General features: G+C 43.6%; 1 protein-coding gene across 3 annotated transcripts in view; it reads left to right on the top strand.

Annotated features, from left to right (window-relative positions):
- The first annotated feature begins 20,276 nt into the window (after window positions 1-20,276).
- The window catches only part of LOC115156861 (ephrin type-B receptor 1), a 298,565-nt gene continuing 296,879 nt past the window's right edge, over window positions 20,277-21,962 (top strand). For all 3 annotated transcript variants that reach the window (XR_003868337.1, XM_029704639.1, XM_029704640.1), the window contains exon 1: window positions 20,277-20,524. Coding sequence is in view for 2 of the 3 variants with exons in the window: in XM_029704639.1 (XP_029560499.1) it covers window positions 20,365-20,524 (160 nt within the window). In the remaining variant the exon portion in view is untranslated. The remainder of the gene's footprint in view (window positions 20,525-21,962) is intronic.

The raw sequence follows: 21,962 nt of genomic DNA on the forward strand, positions 1-21,962 counted from the left end.
CCAAAGCTGTTATCTCCGCCAAAGGTGCTTCTACAAAGTATTGACTCAGAGGTGTGAATACATACAATATATCCTCCCTAACTAATAAAAAGTTAAGCTTGATAAACGGCTCACATCTACAGTATAGCCTGTACTTGAATTACTGCATCTTCTCACCCCATTTTGTCCTCTAAAATAGCCAAATGTATAAAAATGAAATGGTGATACTGAATGACTTTATTGTTTTCCTTCTCAATTCAAAATGAAACCCGTAGTTAGCTAGATACATTTAGTTCCCTCTGCAGCCTGTCGTTTCCTTGGCAACCCACATTCACTTGCCATTGCCCTTGACTGTCTGTGTATCAGACATCTATTGTCTCCAGACCTTAAATGTGGTCTTGTGGCCTACAATCTTTCACCTGTGCAGGGAACGGTGAAACCGTACACTGTCATCTGCGCTAGACATGTAATTGTCGGGGCTGAGTGGTGGTGACTGAGCTTGTGTTTCACACACACGCGCGTGCGCACGCACGCACGCACGCACACACACACACACACACACACACACACACACACACACACACACACACACCTCTTCTCTCATCTCCTCTTGTCCCATTAGAAGTGCCTGACAGGTGGGAGAGGGAGCTAGTCTACAGTAGCAGTGTTTTTCATCTCTAACAACAATCACCTGTACCGCAGCTGTCTGACATTATTTTAGGAAGCAACAGCGAATGTTGGAAAACAAGGGAAGAGTTTATTTCCAAAAACACTATATCCACCAATTTTTACTTATTTGTGTTTTTTCATCAGAAATGATTGCTTATCGCCACCTTCTTGTGTCTGAATAATATTACTGTTCTCAGATTTTAATAAATAGATTTTAGGTGTGGATGAATATGTGTTTTTTTGTTGTTGTTGCAAAACGCTATATATCCGTTGTTTAGTTGGAATGGAATGTTTGTATCCTGTACATTTGACTGTGATTATGTGGTTGTCTCACCTAGCTATCTTATCTGATGAATGCACTTACTGTAGGTTGCTCTGGATAAGAGCATCTGCTAAATGACTAAAATGTCAAATGTAAATGTTTTACATACAGATCTCATATTACTGCATTAAATGAAAAAATATATATACAATTGATGTTGCAAATGTACATTTTGTACAGTTTTTTTACAAAAATGTATTTATTTGTTACATTTGACTGTGTAAAACCTAGCAGTACACGTTTTTTCTCTGAGAGTGAGGCAGATATATATTAGCATTTTGCCAAAAAACATTTGTCTTTCTGAAATGAAACCATCAAGAGGTAGAATTGAGACAAATGCATGTCTGTCATTGAACAACCCCATGCCATGATTACATAGTGAAAACCCCTACCGATCTCTTTCATTATTTCTTTAAACAACAAAATTTACCAACATTTCGGAAGTGGATACATGTCTATAGCGTTTTGGAATAAAACTCTTCAAGTGTTATGCAGGAGGCGTGGGGAGGTTTTTATGTAGTATATTGCATGTCTGGGATTTTTACCCCCACATAAAGTTGGTTTGTTGGCTACATTGGTGGTGACAGAGCATTTTCACTGTTCTTTTTTAAAATAGTCAATAGTTTGAGGTTGTATATTGTAAATCTCAGTATCTGCAAACATAATTGTATTGATTGCATATAAATATTTCTAAAATAAAAATGGTTAGGAAAGAATACTACTAAAGAGACAATCCGTGAGATCTGTAAGAAATTGGTTCACATCCCCAGATGTCTATTCACGGATCACTGTTTTGACATTTATTGTCTGACAGGGTCGGGGATGCTCAGGGCCTGTGTGTGTGTGTGTGTGTGTGTGTGTGTGTGTGTGTGTGTGTGTGTGTGTGTGTGTGTGTATGTGTGTGTGTGTGTGTTGTTAGGTAGCCTGTGACACACCGATAATGGCCTGAGCCATGTCCGAAGGCCATGTTTATTGATGTGATGATGCATGCTGGGAGAGACGTTCGCTTTTAAAGGTCTATGTGTGTGTGTATGTTTGGACTGAATGTTACCTCTAATATTTCCTTTTATCCCTCATGAGCACATCCCTACCCTTATCCAACGCAGAACAATAATCAAACATTGCAAATGATGAACTTCAAAGAAACACCAATACCTCAATACCTCAGTAAATCAGTGCAGCTGTTAATGTGTACTATAGCTCTTTGCAGTCAGTCAAACCCGAAGTGTTTTGTATTCAAATTGTATGCTGATGTTTCATTTGCAGGGTTCTGCAAGATTGACTTGACCTCAGTTTCTCTCTCTGTTTGTTTCTCCGTCTCTGTCTGTTTCTCTGTCTGTTTCTCTGTCCGTTTCTCCATCTCTCTCTGTCTGTTTCTCTGTCTCTCTCTGTCTGTTTCTCTGTCCGTTTCTCCATCTCTCTCTGTTTGTTTCTCCGTCTCTCTCTGTCTGTTTCTCTGTCTGTTTCTCTGTCCGTTTCTCCGTCTCTCTCTGTCTGTTTCTCTGTCTGTTTCTCTGTCCGTTTCTCCATCTCTCTCTGTCTGTTTCTCCATCTCTCTCTGTCTGTTTCTCCATCTCTCTCTGTCTGTTTCTCTGTCTCTCTCTGTCTGTTTCTCTGTCTCTCTCTGTCCGTTTCTCCATCTCTCTCTGTCTGTTTCTCTGTCTCTCTCTGTCTGTTTCTCTGTCCGTTTCTCCATCTCTCTCTGTCTGTTTCTCTGTCTGTTTCTCTGTCCGTTTCTCCATCTCTCTCTGTCTGTTTCTCCATCTCTCTCTGTCTGTTTCTCTGTCTCTCTCTGCCACAGACATTTAGCCCATCTGTGTGAATGGGATAGGGTTGGAGTGTTCTCCATAATGCAGGTTGACTGGCAGGTGACTAGGGGTGCATTCCACATGGCACCCTACTCCCTGTAGGGCCCTGGTCAAAAGTTGTGCACTATGTAGGGGATAGGGTGCCATTTGGGACTGAGACTAGTGGTGAAATGTCACAGAATACAGGGGATATAACAGGTTGATCAGACAGAAGTGATGGAGATAGATCATGTATAGGGGTAAAATGGGTAAAGGAGAGAGATCATAGAAGATGAGATGTCAGACAAATTTAGGATAGTGTGGAAATGCTGTCGGAGTTGCTTTGTTATTTCTTACTCACCTGTCCAGCTCTGAACTTTTGTTTTCATCTTAGAGGTTTATCACTGAGAGGAGATGTCTTAAAGGGATGGTTCAGTGTAGCTTTTATAGGGCCAGGAGTTTTCCAGATCATGTGACCTGACTAGAAAAACACCAGCAGAAAGTCTGATCGTAGAAACCAGGCTATTTGAGACAAAAAAAATTGAACTTAGGTTATGTTGTAAAAGTAGACTCATGATTCTGAAATACATCATCAATATTCATCAACATTATTCAGTAGTTGAGCGAGATCCCAATTAACCTACACTGTGGTTAAAGTCCATAACCATAAAAATCAGTCATCTGAAGTCATTCCTCCTCCTGATGAAGGTGTGTAATGTATAACGGCTCTCCTCCCCAGTGTTCTGTGTTGGTACTATTGATCCTGCAGGGATGGTGTGTAAAAAATGGTTAGGAAAGAATACTACTAAAGAGACAATCCGTGAGATCTGTAAGAAATTGGTTCACATCCCCAGATGTCTATTCACGGATCACTGTTTTGACATTTATTGTCTGACAGGGTCGGGGATGCTCAGGGCCTGTGTGTGTGTGTGTGTGTGTGTGTGTGTGTGTGTGTGTGTGTGTGTGTGTGTGTGTGTGTGTGTGTGTGTGTGTTGTGTGTGTGTGTGTGTGTGTGTGTGTGTGTGTGTGTGTGTGTGTGTGTGTGTGTGTGTGTGTGTGTGTGTGTAAATGAAAACAAAATGGACCAACTGGGGACATTTTGTTGGTCCCCACAAGTTCAAATGCTATTTCTAGGGTGTTTAGGGTTAAGGTTAAGGTTAGGGGTTAGGGGAAATAGGATTTTGAATGGGACTGAATTGTTTGTCTCCACAAGGTTATTTATACAAGACGGTGTATGTGTTTCTGTAACATGTGCATGTGCGTGAGCGCAGGCACGTGTGTTAGTAGTGTATTCTCTGTCATAACAAACCTATGGCAGCTGACTGAGTAGGGCTTGACAGAAGAGAATAACATACACGCGCACACATACACACAGACACACACACACACACACACACACACACACACTGCAGCCAGATAATGATGCTCGTATTCATTCAGTGTTCAGTAGAGGGTATTCTCTGTGTTAGCAGGTTGATTTATGGTAAGTAGCTGTGGAATCTTGAAACAAATGAAAATGGGCCAATGACTTATTCATCAAACTGTGATACTACAGCAAATAATGGTGCCTCAGTCTCTGTACAAGCATTAAATTACATTAATAGTAGTTAGGATAAATGGGCGATATCTGTCTCTCTCTGTGTATCTCCCTTTTTCTCTCTCTCTCTCTGTCTCTCTCTCTCTCTGTCTGTCTTGTCTCTCTCTGTCCCCCTCTCTGTCCCTCTCTCTCTCTGTCTGTCTTGTCTCTCTCTGTCCCCCTCTCTGTCCCTCTCTCTCTCTGTCTGTCTTGTCTCTCTCTGTCCCCCTCTCTGTCCCCCTCTCTGTCTGTCTGTCCCTCTCTCTGTCTGTCTGTCTGTCTGTCTGTCCCCCTCTCTGTCTGTCCCCCTCTCTGTCTGTCCCCCTCTCTGTCTGTCTGTCTGTCCCCCTCTCTGTCTGTCCCCCTCTCTGTCTGTCTGTCTGTCTGTCTGTCTGTCTGTCTGTCTGTCTGTCTGTCTGTCTGTCTGTCTGTCTGTCTGTCTGTCTGTCTGTCTTGTCTCTCTCTGTCCCCCTCCCTCTCTGTCTGTCTTGTCTCTCTCTGTCCCTCTCTCTCTGTCTGTCTGTCTTGTCTCTCTCTGTCCCTCTCTCTCTTTGTCTGTCTTGTCTCTTTCTGTCCCTCTCTCTCTCTGTCTGTCTTGTCTCTCTCTGTCCCCCTCTCTCTCTGTCTCTCGCTCTGTGTCTGTCTCTCTCTCAATTAAATTCAAAGGGGCTTTATTGTCATGGGAAACTGTCACACCCTGATCTGTTTCACCTATCCTTGTGCTTGTCTCCACTCCACCCCCCTCCAGGTGTCGCCCATCTTCCCCACTTATCCCCTGGGTATTTATACCTGTGTTTTCTGTCTGTCTGTGCCAGTTTGTCTTGTTTGTCAAGTCAACCAGCAGTTTGTCTCAGCGCCTGATTTTCCCCAGTCTCTCTTTTCCTCGCTCACCTGGTTTTGACCATTGCCTGTCCTGACTCTGAGCCCGCCTGCCTGACCACTCTGCCTGAGCCTGCCTGCCGCCCTGTACCTTTGCCCCTACTCTGGATTACTGACCTCTGCCTGACCTGAGTCTGCCTGCCATCCTGTACCTTTGCCACTACTCTGGATTTTCGACCCCTGCCTGCCTTGACCTGTCATTTCAAATCAAATCAAATGAAAGTTTATTTGTCACGTGCGCTGAATAGAACAGGTGTAGACCTTACAGTGAAATGCTTACTTACAGGCTCTAACCAATAGTGCAAAAAAGGTATTAGGTAAACAATAGGTAGGTAAAGAAATAAAACAACTGTAAAAAGACAGGCTATATACAGTAGCAAGGCTATAAGAGTAGCGAGGCTACATACAGACACCGGTTAGTCAGGCTGATTGAGGTAGTATGTACATGTAGATATGGTTAAAGTGACTATGCATTTATGATGAACAGAGAGTAGCAGAAGCATAAAAGAGGGGTTGGCGGGTGGTGGGTGAGACACAATGCAGATAGCCCGGTTAGCCACTGTGCAGGAGCACTGGTTGGTCGGGCCAATTGAGGTAGTATGTACATGAATGTATAGTTAAAGTGACTATGCATAAATGATAAACAGAGAGTAGCAGCCGCGTAAAAAGAGGGGTTGGGGTGGGGGGGGGGGGGCACACAATGCAAATAGTCCGGGTAGCCATTTGATTACCTGTTCAGGAGTCTTATGGCTTGGGAGTAAAAACTGTTGAGAAGCCTTTATGTCCTAGACTTGGCACTCCGGTACCGCTTGCCATGCAGTAGTAGAGAGAACAGTCTTTGACTGGGGTGGCTGGAGTCTTTGACAATTTTTTGGGCCTTCCTCTGACACCGCCTGGTGTAGAGTTCCTGGATGGCAGGAAGCTTGGCCCCAGTGATGTACTGGGCCGAACGCACTACCCTCTGTAGTGCCTTGCGGTTGCCGTACCAGGCAGTGATGCAACCAGTCAGGATGCTCTCGATGTTGCAGTTGTAGAACCTTTTGAGGATCTCAGGACCCATGCCAAATCTTTTTAGTTTCCTGAGGGGGAAGAGGCTTTGTCGTGCCCTCTTCATGACTGTCTTGGCGTGTTTGGACCATGCTAGTTTGTTGTTGATGTGGACACCAAGGAACTTGAAGCTCTCAACCTGCTCCACATCGATGAGAATGGGGGCGTGCTCAGTCCTCCTTTTCCTGTAGCCCACAATGATCTCCTTAGTATCGGTTACGTTGAGGGATAGGTTGTTATTCTGGCACCACCTGGCCAGGTCTCTGACTTCCTTTGCCTGCCCCTGTTGCTGTAATAAACATTGTTACTTCAACAGAATCTGCATTTGGGTCTTACCTGAAACTTGATCGAAACATATATTTACCTTGCCAAAGCAAGTGAAATAAACAATAAAAAATGAACAGTAAACAACATTCAACAGACAAAAGTTTCAGAAGAGAAAGATGTTTGAAATGTTAAATGATTAACTATGTACGTGTACAGTGTTGTACAAAAGAGAAAGGGAAAATATATAAACAGATAAATATGCCCTTTTCTTATCACAACAGGTCACACTGATGATGATGATTGCACACTGCGGTATTTCACCTAACAGATCCAGGAGCTTATCAATATTTGATTTGTTTTCAAATTATTTGGGGAAATATGTCCCTCTTTCTCTCTCTCTCTCTCTCTTTCTCTCTCTCTCTCCCTGTTTCTCCCTCTCTCTCTGTCTCTGTTTTTGTCTCTCTCTCTCTCTCACACGCACACACTCTCTCACTGACGTGGACAATGGGATATAAAGAGTTAGATGAGACTGCCCCTCTATGTCACCATCTCTGATCCCACAGACAAATAAACCCTGTGTTTCTAGACACAATCCAGCCTTTACAACCAGTGGTTATATGTCCGTCTAACCCTCTATTTTGTAGATGCTCTAGCGTTAGACCACATCTGTATTCAGCCTTGGCTCTAACACTGTATCATTGATGGCTATCGAGCATCCCGCTGAAGATAAATGAACGGGCCGAACAGAACCTAATAACCATTCATTCCACCGCCACAGAGGTCTGGGTACGAGCGTCATCCTGAATTCTCTGTCATCTGAGCCTGTGTGTTTGTATATTGAGTTGGACTTTTCATTTTCATGCATTCATAATGGGTCTCTCATTGCCATGCCAACTGGCCCAGCCCCCACTACCACACCAGTACCAGTGCTTTTGTTTTCCCTCCTGCCACACCAGTCTGTTTAATGAATGCATTTTGTGTAGTGTATGAACGTGACAAACAGGCCATATTACCAACAATATTTCTCATCTAAGGTGACATTTTGGTGTGATCGTGTCCTCCTCAGAATGCTGTCAGTCATTTGGTTTTCTGGGATTTGGTATTTTTGGGTAGTTATGGTTGTTTGGATAGTTAGCCCATTGGACTTGGTAAATGTAATGGTTAGGTAGGTATGTGGTTAAGTGCAACATCAACCAGCTAAACCACTGTATTGTATTCCGTCCCAGGTTTCCATGCAGAGCCGATCAACATCAACAGTAAGGTAGGAGCCAATCCAGACAGAGAACAGAACGAGTGGAATGAATGAAGAGGAATAGAAAGGTCATGGAACATTGGTCTAGTTCAATGGTGATGTGGACCGACCATGCTGATGTTTACAGGTCAAAGGGCACGATAAATGTCCCGCCCTCACACAGAACACACAAAACACAAGATTGAATCAGTGTGGATCCCTGAACACACATCAAATCAAATAATTTCAAATGTTATTGGCCAAATACACGTGTTTAGCAGATGTTATTTCGGGTGTAGCGAAATGCTTGTGTTTCTAGCTCCAACAGTGCAGTGATATCTAACAAGTAATATCTAACAATACACACAATACACACAAATCTAAAGTAAAGGAATAGAATTAAGAATATATAAATATTTGGACGAGCAATGTCAGAGCGACATAGACTAAGATACAATAGAATAGAATACAGTATATACATATGAGATGAGTAATGCAAAATATGTAAACATTATTTAAGTGACTAGTGTTAAAATGATTAAAGTGGCCAATGATTTCAAGTCTATGTATATAGGGCAGCAGCCTCTAATGTGCTAGTGATGGCTATTTAACAGTCTGATGCCCTTGGGATAGAAGCTGTTTGTTTCTGAGTGTTTCTAGCTATTATTGTGGGGTTTGAATGATCACACCATGGGCTAAGCATTACATTTGCAGACAGTATGTGTGTAATGGTTCATTGTACATGTAGTGCAGATGCCTGTCTAGATGCATCTACTAAAGCTGTAGCTTGGCAATGGAAAATAAAACCTTGACAACAGAAAATGTGATTTACGGACACGCACACAAACACAAACGGGTTACCTCCCTATTACCTTTGCGTAAACCAATGTGTTTTTGCAGTGTTGGACACAAGCTTTTGAGCTGGAGTGGGTGAGTGCTTGTGCTGCTGCTGTGTGGATCATTATCGCAATACGCTTTGTAGGCGTGTGTGTGTGTTTGGTGTCGTTGTGCGTGTGTAGCAAAAGCTGTCTGTATATGTGTGTGTGTGTGGTTGTGTGTGAATGTGTAATTTTGGCTGTGTGTGTTTAGTTGAATTGTGTGTGTGTGGTTGTGTCTGTGTGTGCGTCTACTTTATATATCCACTGCATGACCAAAGGTATGTGGACACCTGCACGTAAAACATCTCATTGCAAAATCATGGGCATTAATATTGAGTTGGTCTTTGCTGCTATAACAGCCTCCACTCTTCTGGGAAGGCTTTCCAGTAGATGTTGGAACATTGCTGCAGGGACTTGCTTTCATTCAACCACAAGAGCATTAGTGAGGTCAGGCACTGATGTTGGGCGATTAGGCCTGGCTCGCAGCCGGTGTTCCAATTCATCCAAAAGCTGTTCGATGGGGTTGAGGTCAGGGCTCTGTGCATGCCAGTTAAGTTCTTACACACCGATCTCAACAAACCCTTTCTGTATGGACCTCGCTTTGTGCACGGGGGCATTGTCATGCTGAAACAGGAAAGGGCCTTCCCCAAACTGTTGCCACAAAGTTGGAAGCACAGAATCGTCTAGAATGTCATTATATGCTGTAGCATTAAGATTTCCCATCCCTGGAACTAAGGGGCCTAGCCTGAACCATGTAAAACAGCCTCAGACCATTATTCCTCCACCAAACTTTACAGTTGGCACTATGCATTGGAGCAGGTAGTGTTCTCCTGGCATCCACCAAACTCAGATTAGTCTGTCGGACTGGTTTCCACTGCTCCAGAGAATGCGTTTCCACAACTCCAGAGTCCAATTGCGTCGAGCTTTACACCACTCCAGCCAATGCTTTGCATTGCGCATGGTGATCTTAGGTTTGTGTGCGGCTGTTCGGCCATGAAAACCCATTTCACGAAGCTCCTGACTAACAGTTATTGTACTGATGTCGCTTCTAGAGGCAGTTTGCAACTCAATAGTGAGTGTTGCAGTCAAGAACAGACGATTTTTACGTGCTTTAGCCCTCGGCTGTCCCGTTCTGTGAGCTTATGTACCACTTCGTGGCTGAGCCGTTGTTGCTCTTAGACATTTTCCGCTTCACAATAACAGCACTTACAGTTGACCGGGGCAGTTCTAGCATGGCAGAAATTTGACGAACTGACTTGTTGGAAAGGTGACGGTGCCACGCTGAAAGTCACTGAGCTCTTCGGTAAGGCCATTCTACTGCCAATGTTTGTCTATGGAGATTGCATTGCTGTGTGCTCGATTTTATACACTTGTCAGCAACGGGTGTGGCTGAAATAGCCAAATCCACTCATTTGAAGGGGTATCCACATACTTTTGTATATATAGTGTGTGTGTGTGTGTGTGTGTGTGTGTGTGTGTGTGTGTGTGTGTGTGTGTGTGTGTGTGTGTGTGTGTGTGTGTGTGTGTGTGTGTGTGTGTCGCATGTCTATAATGTGAGAGAGGTTGTGCTACTGCTCCAGCAGCATCATCTTTAACTCTTCTTCACTTTTCCTTCCCCACGGTGAGGACAGTAAACAGGGATTGATTGGGTTGGGATCCAGCCCTCCTCTGGAGCTGGCCCTGAGGGTCAGAGGTGACAGTTCTGGTACTGGGGACAGTGGTATGACAAATAAGAACTAGACGAACCTCGTAAATCCACTGTGTCGCACCGGGGCCAAGCAGTCGAGAGCTCGAGACGCTGTCCCACTCCACACAACACCATTAAAAATGACAAATTGAGCTTTGGTCAACACTGACTCGAGAGTCGCTGTACGTTGCCATTATGTTTTCAAATGGGTTTTGCTGTGTTGTACTAGTGTAGTTCATTAGACGCATCTCAGAGGGAAAGGGAAGTTGTTAGCTGTCAAGTATTTTTTAAATGTTTGTTTTGTTTTATAAAGGGTAGGAGTGAGGATAAGGGGGGATGGAGGGAGGGAGGATGGAGGGAGGGCCAAATTCAAGATATAGGGGGATGGAGTTGGAAGGCAGGTTGAAGTAGGATGAAGCAGGCTTTCCCCGGATGACCCAGACTGGCAGGCTAAAGCATCAACACTGTTTCAGCTCTACCACAGCCTTTCAACTCCGGGGAGTGTGCTGACTAAACTGGAGTTGTCATCGGGCCTGAAAATTCTATCCTGGTGTTACCCAAGCCTGGTGACCTGAAGCCCTGGTCCGATGCCACAGAAATGTAAAGAGCCGAACCCGAAAAAAAGGCAGATTTCTAGAAAACAATAGGCTCTATATTGATTTAAAATGGTGTTGAGAACAATGCACTGGAATAGCGCTATGGATAGGACTGCTGTGCTTCTAGCTCTTAGGAAACTTTGCAGTGTTTTGTTTTTTCATGTGTTATTTCTTACATTATTAGCCCAGGAATTTTTTTGTGCTATTACATACAGCCGGGAAAGCTTTTGGATATCAGAGCGGCGGTAACTCATCGTTATTACCAGCATTACGACCAGGAATACGACTTTCCCGAATTGTATCCTTTGTTCGTATCCCTCAGGGCAATTGAACTGATTCCAGAGACTGATCCAAAACACTGCTGGAGGAAAAGAGGTACTCGGAGTGGACTTCTAGTCTGACTCAGGAGGCGCACCACCACCCACTGCTTCCGAGTATATTACTGGCTAATGTTCAGTCTCTGGATAATAAAATTGAGACATCAGGGATTGTAACATACTCTGTTTCACGGTGATTGTGATAACATACAGGAACTCAAGTCCTTTTGTTCACCCGAAGTAGAATACCTCACAATCAAATGCGGAGCATATTACCTCCCAAGAGAATTCTCTTCGGTTATAATCACAGCCCTCAAAGAACTTCACTGGACTTTATGCAAACTGGAAACCACATATCCCGAGGCCGCATTTATTGTAGCTGGGGATTTTAACAAAGCAAATTTGAGAAAAATTCTACCAAAGTTCTATTAACACATTGACTGTAGTACTCGCGTGGCTAACACACTTGACCACTGCTACTCCAACTACCGGGATGCTTACAAGGTCCTCCCCCGCCCTCCCTTCGGCAAATATGATCACAACTCCATTTTGCTCCTCCCTTCCTATAGGCAGAAACTCTAACAGGAAGTACCCATGCTAAGGACTATTCAACGCTGGTCTGACCAATCGGAATCCACGCTTCAAGATTGTTTTGATCACGCGGCCTGGGATATGTTCCGGGTAGCTTTTCGACAACAACATAGACGAATACACTGAGTTTATCAGGAAGTGTATAGGAGATGTTGTACCCACGGTGACTATTAAAACCTACCCTAAACAGAAACCGTGGATACATGGCAGCATTCGCACAAAACTGAAAGTACGAACCATCGCATTTAACCATGGCAAGGTGACTGGGAATATGGCCGAATACAAACAGTGTAGTTATTCCCTCCATAAGGCAATCAAACAGGCAAAACGTCAGTATAGAGACTAAGTGGAGTCGCAATTCAACGGCTCAGACTCGAGACATATGTGGCAGGGTCTATAGACAATCACGGACTACAAAGGGAAAACCGGCCACGTAGCGGACACCGACGTCTTGCTTCCGGACAAGCTAAACACCTTCTTCGGCCGCTTTGAGGATAACACAATTCCACCAACGCAGCCCGCTACCAAGGACTGTGGGCTCTCCTTCTCTGTGGCCGATGTGAGTAAGACATTTAAGGAAACAACACCTCCACTTTGCTGATCATCAACACTGGGGCCCCACAAGGATGTGAGCTCAGCACACCTCCAAATCAATCATCAAGTTTGTAGATGACACAGCAGTAAGCCTGATTACCAACAATGATGAGACAGCCTACAGGGAGGAGGTGAGGGCCCTGGGAGTGTGGTGCCAGGAAAATAACCTCTCACCCAACATCAACAAAACAAAAGAGCTGATCGTGGACTTCAGAAAACAGCAGAGGGAGCACCCCCCTATCCACATTGATGGGACCGCAGTGGAGAAGGTGGAAAGATTCAAGTTCCTCGGCATACACATCAAACTGACAAACTGAAATGGTCCACCCACACAGACAGTGTGGTGAAGAAGGCACAACAGTGCTTCTTCAACCTCAGGAGACTGAAGAAATTTGGCTTGGCACCTAAAACCCTCACACAATTTTACAGATGCGCAATTGAGAGCATCCTGTCAGGCTGTATCACCGCCTGGTAGGGCATCTGCACAATCCGCAACCGATGGGCTCTCCAGAGGGTGGTGCGGTCTGCCCAATGCATCACTGGGGGCAAACTACCTGCCCTCCAGGACACTTACAGCACCCGATGTCACAGGAAGGCCAAAAAGATAATCAAGGACAACAACCACCTGAGCCACTGCCTGTTCACCCCGCTATCATCCAGAAGACAAGGAAAGTACAGGTGCATCAAAGCTGGGACCAAGAGACTGAAAAACAGCTTCTGTCTCAAGGGCATCAGACTGATAAATAGCCATCACTAACACATTAGAGGCTGATGCCCTATATACATAGACTTGAAATCACTGGCCACTTTAATAATGTTTACATATTTTGCATTACTCATCTCATATGTATGTACTGTATTCTATTCTATTGTACTGTATAATAGTCTATGCCGCTCTGACATTGCTCATCCATATATTTATATATTCTTAATTCTATTCCTTTACTTTAGATTTGTGTGAAATTGTTCGATATTACTTGTTTGATATGACTGCACTGTTGGAGCTAGAAACACAAGCATTTCCTTACACCTACAATAACACCTGCTAAACACGTGTATGTGACAAATTAAATTTGATTTGATGCGACGAAGGCGGGTGGCAACAGAGTGAGGAGACGAGAAAACAGCCCTTGTGTTAGAAACGCAAGGAGAGAGGAAAACTCTTAGTTATCCTCTTACATCTAGGCGTTCCGCCAGCGGAACCCCGTTCCGCCAGCGGAACCCCTAGCCAACAGCCAATGGGATCGCATGGCGTGAAATACAAAAACCTAAAAAATCCAATAATTTCCATTTTTCAAACATACGACTATTTTACACCATTTGGAAGATAAACTTCTCCTGAATCCAACCACCTTGTCCGATTTCAAAAAGGCTTTACAGCGAAAGCAAAACATTAGATTATGTTAGGAGAGTACATAGACCAAAATAACCACACAGCCATTTTCCAAGCAAGCATATATGTCAATAAAACCCAAAACACAGCTAAATGAAGCACTAACCTTTGATGATCTTCATCAGATGACACTCCTAGGACATTATGTTATACAATACATGTATGTTTTGTTCAATCAAGTTCATATTTATATCCAAAAACAGCTTTTTACATTGGCGCGTGATGTTCAGAAAATGTATTCCCACCAAAAACTTCCGGTGAATTTACAAAAATACTCATCATAAACGTTGACAAAATACATAACAAATATTTTAAGTATTATAGATACAGAACTCCTTTATGCAGACACCCGCCAAGTTTGGGGCAACCTAAACTCAGAATTAGTATTAGAAATATTGTATTACCTTTGCTGATCTTCGTCAGAATGCACTCCCAGGACTGCTACTTCCACAAGAAATGTTTTTGTTCGAAATAATCCATAGTTATGTCCAAATACCTCCATTTTGTTCGTGCATTCAGGTCACTATCCAAAGGGTAACGCGCGAGCGCAATTCGAGACACAAAAAGTCAAAATGTTCCATTACCGTACTTAGAAGCATGTCAAACGCTGTTTAAAATACGTTTTTATGGTATTTTTAACGTAAAATTGCGATAATATTCCAACCGGACAATAGTGTATTCATTCAAGGAGGAAAAGAAAAAACAGCGTGCTCGTGGGAATGCGCATATCCAATCTCTTTGTCCTCAGGCAGACCACTCAGTAACTGAGCTCCTATACTCTGCCCAGAGACAGGAGAAGGCTCAATCCACTTTCTGAAGGCTTTAGACAGCCAATGGAAGCCTTAGAAAGTGCAACGTAACAGCACAGATATTGTAGTTTCGAAAGGGACTAGAAAGAAGAACTACATTTCTCAGATCCTACACTTCCTGGTTGACTTTTTCTCAGGTGTTTGCGTGCCATATGAGTTCTGTTATACTCACAGACACCATTCAAACAGTTTTAGAAACTTCAGAGTGTTTTCTATCCAAATCTACTAATAACATGCATATTCTCATTTCTGGGCAAGAGTAGTAACCAGTTTAAATCGGGTAAGTTTTTTCATCCTGCTGTGAAAATACTGCCCCCTATCCATATCAGGTTATTATCAACTGAATAACCAACTAAAGTAGGCTAATGCATTTGAAGGTATATGCAGTATTAAATTGTTTCTTCTACTGAAACTCCCAAAGTCATATCCAACCGTTATACTAAATTTAGAGCAATGGCCGTGTGTGGGCAACTAGATGATAAATTCAGCAGAGATTTTTTTGTAAGATTTTATTTATTTATTTGAAACAATACAAAACATACACATACAAACAACAATATGCAGACAGTCACAAACATCCACAACATCACCCGTGCCCAGATCCACCTGCTCACACCCACATCTCCAGTGCCAGCACCGTTTTCACTGGGGCAGCGCCGCCACCTCGCTGCCTTGAGACAAGCTATGGAGCTCATCTTGATAAATCAATCAATGTCAGATTTTGGTTTTCACTGAATCTCTGCTTGGATATTTGGTAAGCCTACAATTAGGCTGGGAAAATGTTAGCTAAGTTGAGGTCAGTGCTCAGGATCATCTTTATCTTAGTTTGCTCATGCTACATATTAGCACTGATCAGTATGTTTTGCTAGCATGTTACGTAGCTTAACAAGTGGATTTTTGCTCTTCACTTGAGTGCTATCCTGTCCTACTGTCGACCAAAAGTAACTTGTCTGATAATCACTGTATATATGCTGCGACGTAGTGTCCCCATGAGTGACTGAACAACGAGCCAATCACGGCGCAACTCGAGAAGATTACCAACGCCTACGCTCTGTATTTTCCGCTGAGTGCCCTTCCACCACAGATAGCACTGAGCTAGGCTGAAACACCTGCATTTTGGAGCTGCCTTACTCAAGAAAGAGATCATGTTTTTATGTGACTTTTTTCGCTCAATAATTTTGTTTATACATTGTTTGCAAACTGATATGTGGCACGAATTAATGCCCAAATAACATGCAATACAGGCACATTTTTAGCTAAACAAGTGGCTCTGCCCCACCTGCACTGAATGACTGGTCGCCACTGTATCTATGTACCCCATTTATATGCCCCATGTTGCAAGGATCTGTACACAATTCCTGGAAGCTAAAAATATCCCAGTTCTTCCATGGCCTGCATGCTCACCAGACAATGTCACCTACAGCCTGATCAGCTCTATGCGAAAGAGATGTATCACGCTTTCTGAGTTAAATGGTGGTCACATTAGATTCTGATTCTGGTTTTCTCATTCGCGCCCTTACCTAACAGTTGCATATCTGTATTCCCAGTCATGTGAAATCCATAGATTAGGGCTTAATGAGTTTATATAAATGTTCCATATATGACACTAGCAATTCTGAGGGGGGGGGGGGGGGGCAGTGCCCCTGTGACAACAATTTTGGACCCCCTAAATGTGGAGTATGAAATAATTTTACATAACAAATTTTTGCTATGTCCTTTTTTTACATCCTTTATTAGACAGTGGCAACGATGATGATTATGAACATGGTCGTTTGCCTGCTAATGCCTGCAATGCAGTGAAGAAAACGATATGACAACAATAACGTCTAATGTAACTGGCCCCTCTAACAGTACAACTGGCCCCAGCTTGGCCCCCCCAGTTGAAATGGTCTAGAACCGCCACTGCTTATATGATGTGCAAGTCAGTAAAATCTTTGAAGTTGTTGCATGTTGCATATTTATTTGTTTGTTTAGTATATTTCTACCTTAATGTTACTGTTCCTGTATAACTTTTCTTGGCTGTAGTCTTTGCCACATGATTTCTGTATGCCTAGTCTATTTCGTCTATAGGGGAAATGGCGATTGCTACAGGATCGATTCAGGGCCCTGGCCTAAACCACATATCCTGTCCCTAAAACTATTCTATCGAGAAGCAAAACAAAGTGGCTAAACTGTACAACTCATGAGCCATGGGAATAAATGCACAAATCTCGTTGTGAATGCGAATATTAGGAGTCACAGAACAAAGCCGGGAGCGGAGCTGTCCAGTGCTGAAATCTTGATCAGCTTGCGCTGGCCAAGCCGCATTACCTGCCTGTGCTGAATGATATAGGCCTATGCTATGGTTTCCCATATTGCCAAATATTTTACATGATTTGTGTTTGTGTAGGCTACTGTGTGCATGATTTCTCTATTGTACTATGTAATTGATACGGCGTATACCTCCACTATACTACGTTGATATTCATCAGTGGGGATTAAGAAGAGAGTATACGCAATGAAAAAAAGTGGGTATAAGGCTTATACTGTACCTGCGTATAACCTCCACTACACCACTGAACCTACATATTTAAGTGAACATTTGTTTGACCAAAAAAGCCTTGACAAACGAGCCCGTTATTATTGCCAAGTAGGAAGCGCAAGTGCACAACTACACAACCGCTTACAACAACACCGCTAACGAAACAGTCCGACTGTCCGAGTCGACAGTAAACAAACATAATGAAATACACAACATGTATATCACCTACATATTCACAGAGAGAGAGAGAGAGAGAGAGAGAGAGAGAGAGAGAGAGAGAGAGAGAGAGAGAGAGAGAGAGAGAGAGAGAGAGAGAGAGAGAGAGAGAGAGAGAGAGGGGGAGGCTATACAGCAGCAGACAAGTGCAGTAATTAAATGGGACAAATTATACTGTTATAAACTAAAGATAATGGCTGAAGTGTTCAGTCCGACAGTCCAACCTCGTGAAATAATCAATATATTATCCGATCAGATCCCTCACTCCTACTCCAAGGAGCGACCTACAGTACAGGCACAACAGGTGGATTCAGGACCATGGTCAGCGTATCCGCCGGACGTCAGCTCGGCGCTGGATCTGAATATGCGCAAACAGCTTATTGCGCTATTGCACAAAGAAGCAAGGAAGAATAGAAAGCCCTGAAAGGGTTTTCATTAAGCCCATATGAAAACAGCCACACACAATACAATACAATATACTATATCTTCAACTGTACGGCAGGTATGAAATGAATCGCTGACTTTGAATAAGCAAACACTTTTGTACAGGCAGGCATTCAGGCATGGAAACAGGAAATCATTATACATAACGCCACGGCTGGTATGAATACAATATCTCACTTTGAATTAACACATACGGTATAGGCCTGTCTTACCAAGGCAGACATGAACACATTAGGCTAAATCACAAATAAACCGTTTTTAGGCTTATTTTTCTTGTGTGTTTCACGTTTTACAGCAGAAGGCGTAGACACCTAGGCTTGGTGTTGAAGATGGAGATTATTTCATCATAGGCCAGAGTCGCTGGGTTCCCTTTCAAAGGACAGCAGGGCTAGATTGTTGAGCCGTGCAGTCAGCATGCAAGATCTGAGCGATGTGTTGATACGGCCTGTATTGGAGAAAAGTATCCCAACACTTCATGAAGTCATAGGAAGAGTGATGCTGGCCCTTAGTAGTCAGTCTATTGATGTTAGGGAAAATGTCAGGGTGGCAGCTGTCCAAAACTTCAAGGGATGGGAATTCCTGACCTCCCCCTACTTTCCTACGCAGTTGCTGAATAAACACGTTTTAAATGTCTGGACTCGTGAGTCTAGCGCTTTTGTGCAGCTGCTCTAGAAGATTTAGATTTTTTTTAAATCATATTTTGACATGAATAAAACAAATAAAAGTTCCCTATTCACCCTTCACTCTCCCTATGTCCACGTACTGCTATGTCCCGTTTATCACATATCCAGAACCACTCAATAGTTGTCGTGTAGCGGGAATACAAGAGTCATGTCAGAAAAGGACATCCACGCCCTGCAATATTATTATGATTTAGGCCTTAAAGTAAATAAATATATCAGGCGACATGCTATGCGATCTCCTTACCAACCAACAGCAATTAGTCTTACGTTTATTAGTCATTAGTCTTACGTTTTCATGTTTTATTAGCCAACTATTATTATCATTCTCCTGCATCAAACATCTACATTTCTCCCAAAATAAATAGAATTGCTTAGAATACAGTTTATCAACCGTTAGAAGTTTTGCGTGGAGATACGCACATTTTCCTTTCGAGATCAACATGGTTAAATACCAACATTTGCGGGAAAACTTGTGCACAAAAGGTTTAGTCTTTTTTTGTGCGGATGCACCTTTGATAAATGATGCCCCCGGCGCCGCTGGTGGCTGTAGCTGCTGCTGAGAGCAGTATTAAAAGGTGTGCAGACACGCACAGTATTTTTTCTTATTCTTAATACAGCGCGGCAAGCCCGAATCCCGCCCGGCCCAAAATCAATTATCAGAATTGGAGTCCGGCCCGTGTAAGACAGTCGGGCCCCGTCGGTTTCGTCCTGAGAATGAGAACTCTATGCTGGAGCAACCAGCCCCAGCCAGGTGTAAGGGTTTGGGTGTTATTGATTATCACCCCCCCCCCCCCCCTCCTCTTCCAGATCCCGGTCCCCAGTGTAACAGATGTATATCGTACTCTCCTTGCGTTGTGTTTTCTCCTAATAAATCACATCAGCCAGTGGTCCCAGTTGAGCATCATGTATTCCTGTTGTTAAATGGGAAACAGCACGGTAGTTGTGCAGGGCTTAATGATACCGAAGGCACATTCATAGGGAAACAACCCTTTGTGCGCTCATGATCTCCCAATAGGATGCGGGTGTGAGGAGAGGGGCAGCGGCGGGGAGATCTAACTACTATTAGGAGGTGGCTGTGGACCTTTTGCCAAGGCTACTAAGACTAGTGTGAATGCAAATGAGGTCTGGGGTTCTGATGAAGGTCACAGGGGAGGGAGGGTGCCAAGGCACGCGCCGGCCCTAAGATGCTGGGTTGGAGGAAGGTGCGGGATGTGGGACTGTGTGTGTGGTAGACAGAAGCCCAATGCCGTTTCTCCCCCTTCTTCCTGAAATGTACATTTTACATTTGAACCCCCCCTCATAGATTTTTAGGGAATAGACTGGTGTAAGGAATGGGGGGGAGAATTCCCTTTAGCAAAATGCAAACACCAATCTAATGCTTTTTGATATTTGAAGTGAATTAGGTGAATGGGAGTGAATAAGTGTACTCTTTCATGGGAGAAAGGGGGTAAAAGCAATTGGGGTAGAGAGGAGGAGTTCATGGGAGAGAAGAGGAGAGAGAGAAAGCTGAAAAATAAAGGTCCTTTATATTTTTTTGGGGGGGGGAACATTTAATGTAATGTCCAATCAAGACCAATTGGTGGTGCTATTCTACTTCGCTGAGGCGGTCGAGGTTTCAAATAGGTCAGGGAAAAGTTTTGTGTTTTCAGAATGCAGGGAGGAGCAGACCAGTGGCGATTGGTTAACGATTTTCACTTTTCAATCTGTGATTGGCCCTGCCGATTTAGCGGTGTGTGGGGAGGTTGTCTCGCCCCCCTCCTCCCGTCCTCACTACCCCGATCCATCCCCTATACACTCGGCGAGGTCCTACGCTGGTTGTCACATACTCTTTACTACGGCTTGAAATGTGACTCACACAACACGGGTTGACCGACTGGAATGCACAGCTCTGTGACAACTGGAGGGATTTTTTGTGCGCGCAAATCCTGCGTGGTTCTCAGTGGATATAGGCTGTGTGGACTATACATTCCTGCCATGACTGTGGATTTGTTTGCGGTTTTATGGGTCATCATCACCACCGCCGTTTCTGCGATGGAAGGTAGGCTAAATTATTGGAATTATCATTGCTCTGTTTTTATGGTAGGACCATGGAACGAAATTGAATAATGCTACGCGCAGGAGCTCCCACTGGCTCTCTCGCGCTCTCTTTCCCATGGAACGCCACAATGTACCCGTGAGAGCGCGCGCTCTGTGCTGTCAGAAGGAATACAAGGGATGCGATGCACGTGGACCCTCTCAATCCCTGTCCCGTTATTTTATTATTCATCAGAATTGGACGGAAGAGCAGGGTTCTGTGGTGGTCTGGTTCTTCTGGGCTGCAGACATTGCAGTTGGACCATGTCCCGTTCTCCCTTTGAATACATGTATCCTGGCCATAATGTTTTCATTACACTGTTAACATGGGGAATATAGTCTATGGGGAGCCTACTTTTATTTGTTTTATTGTGGTATGTTATTGTGCTATGAGACAATTCGTCATCTTTCTAGGCTAGGCTACACTCTTAGAAAAAAGGTTCTGGATAGAACTAAAAAGGGTTCTATTGCTTTTCATATATGGCATCCCTAAAGGTTCTATATAGAAACATTTTGTAGGGTTCTTTGATCAGAATCCCAGGGATTCTTCTTCACTGACCCAAAGTTGTTTCCATTTAGAACCCTTGGGTTCCATATAGCGTTCTATAGACATCTTAACGTTCTATATATAGCGGTCTATATGGAACCAATTTCGGTTATATATAGAACCTTAACGGGCGCCATATTTGAAGCAAGCATAGAACCCTTCTTCTCTAAGATTGTACATCAGTTTTAAAACACTATCTGTGACTAAACCCGGAGAGATGCTTCTCCACCGGCAAGTGTTGGCGCCTGAGTGTAGATCTCTTCTCTAAAAACTCTGTATAATATTCGGGTCGCGTCCTGTCATAGGCGAATAACTCGTTTTTAGCGCCAACTCCGAGCAACAGTAGGATAAATATCAGGCGATTTTGAATTGGCGGAGGGATTTGATAGATGGCTGCTCAAACTGTTTAGCGACCGTAATGACTCCGCCAGATCAAACGATGCTGACTGAGTGACGGGTGGTGATGAGGCAGTTCCAGATCAGGACAATTAATACAATTGATCTCTCTCTGTCTGTCTGGTCCTCTTTGGCACACAAATGCGCACAGACAGACAGACATACCACACACACACTGTGTAGGCTAAATCAGCAGACAAGTTTGCCATCATCATCAGTAGCTAAAAGCCTATCTTAGGCTTTAACTTGCTTTCCATTTCCTGTGTAGAAGCCGGGACTAGAGCACTAGACATCCAGTATGTGATGCATGCATATTATGCTACGGCCTTTTTGATATGGAACAACTCCCTTTGTTTTCTTTGCTGACACACTTGCCAAAGCAAATGGCCTGGTGTGGTTCTCTGCTTAACATAAACAAGGGGAATGAATTAAAGACTAGAAAGTGAAGTGGGTGTTACGT

Source organism: Salmo trutta, chromosome 21 (assembly GCF_901001165.1).
Source record: "Salmo trutta chromosome 21, fSalTru1.1, whole genome shotgun sequence".
Taxonomy (NCBI): Eukaryota; Metazoa; Chordata; class Actinopteri; order Salmoniformes; family Salmonidae; genus Salmo; species Salmo trutta.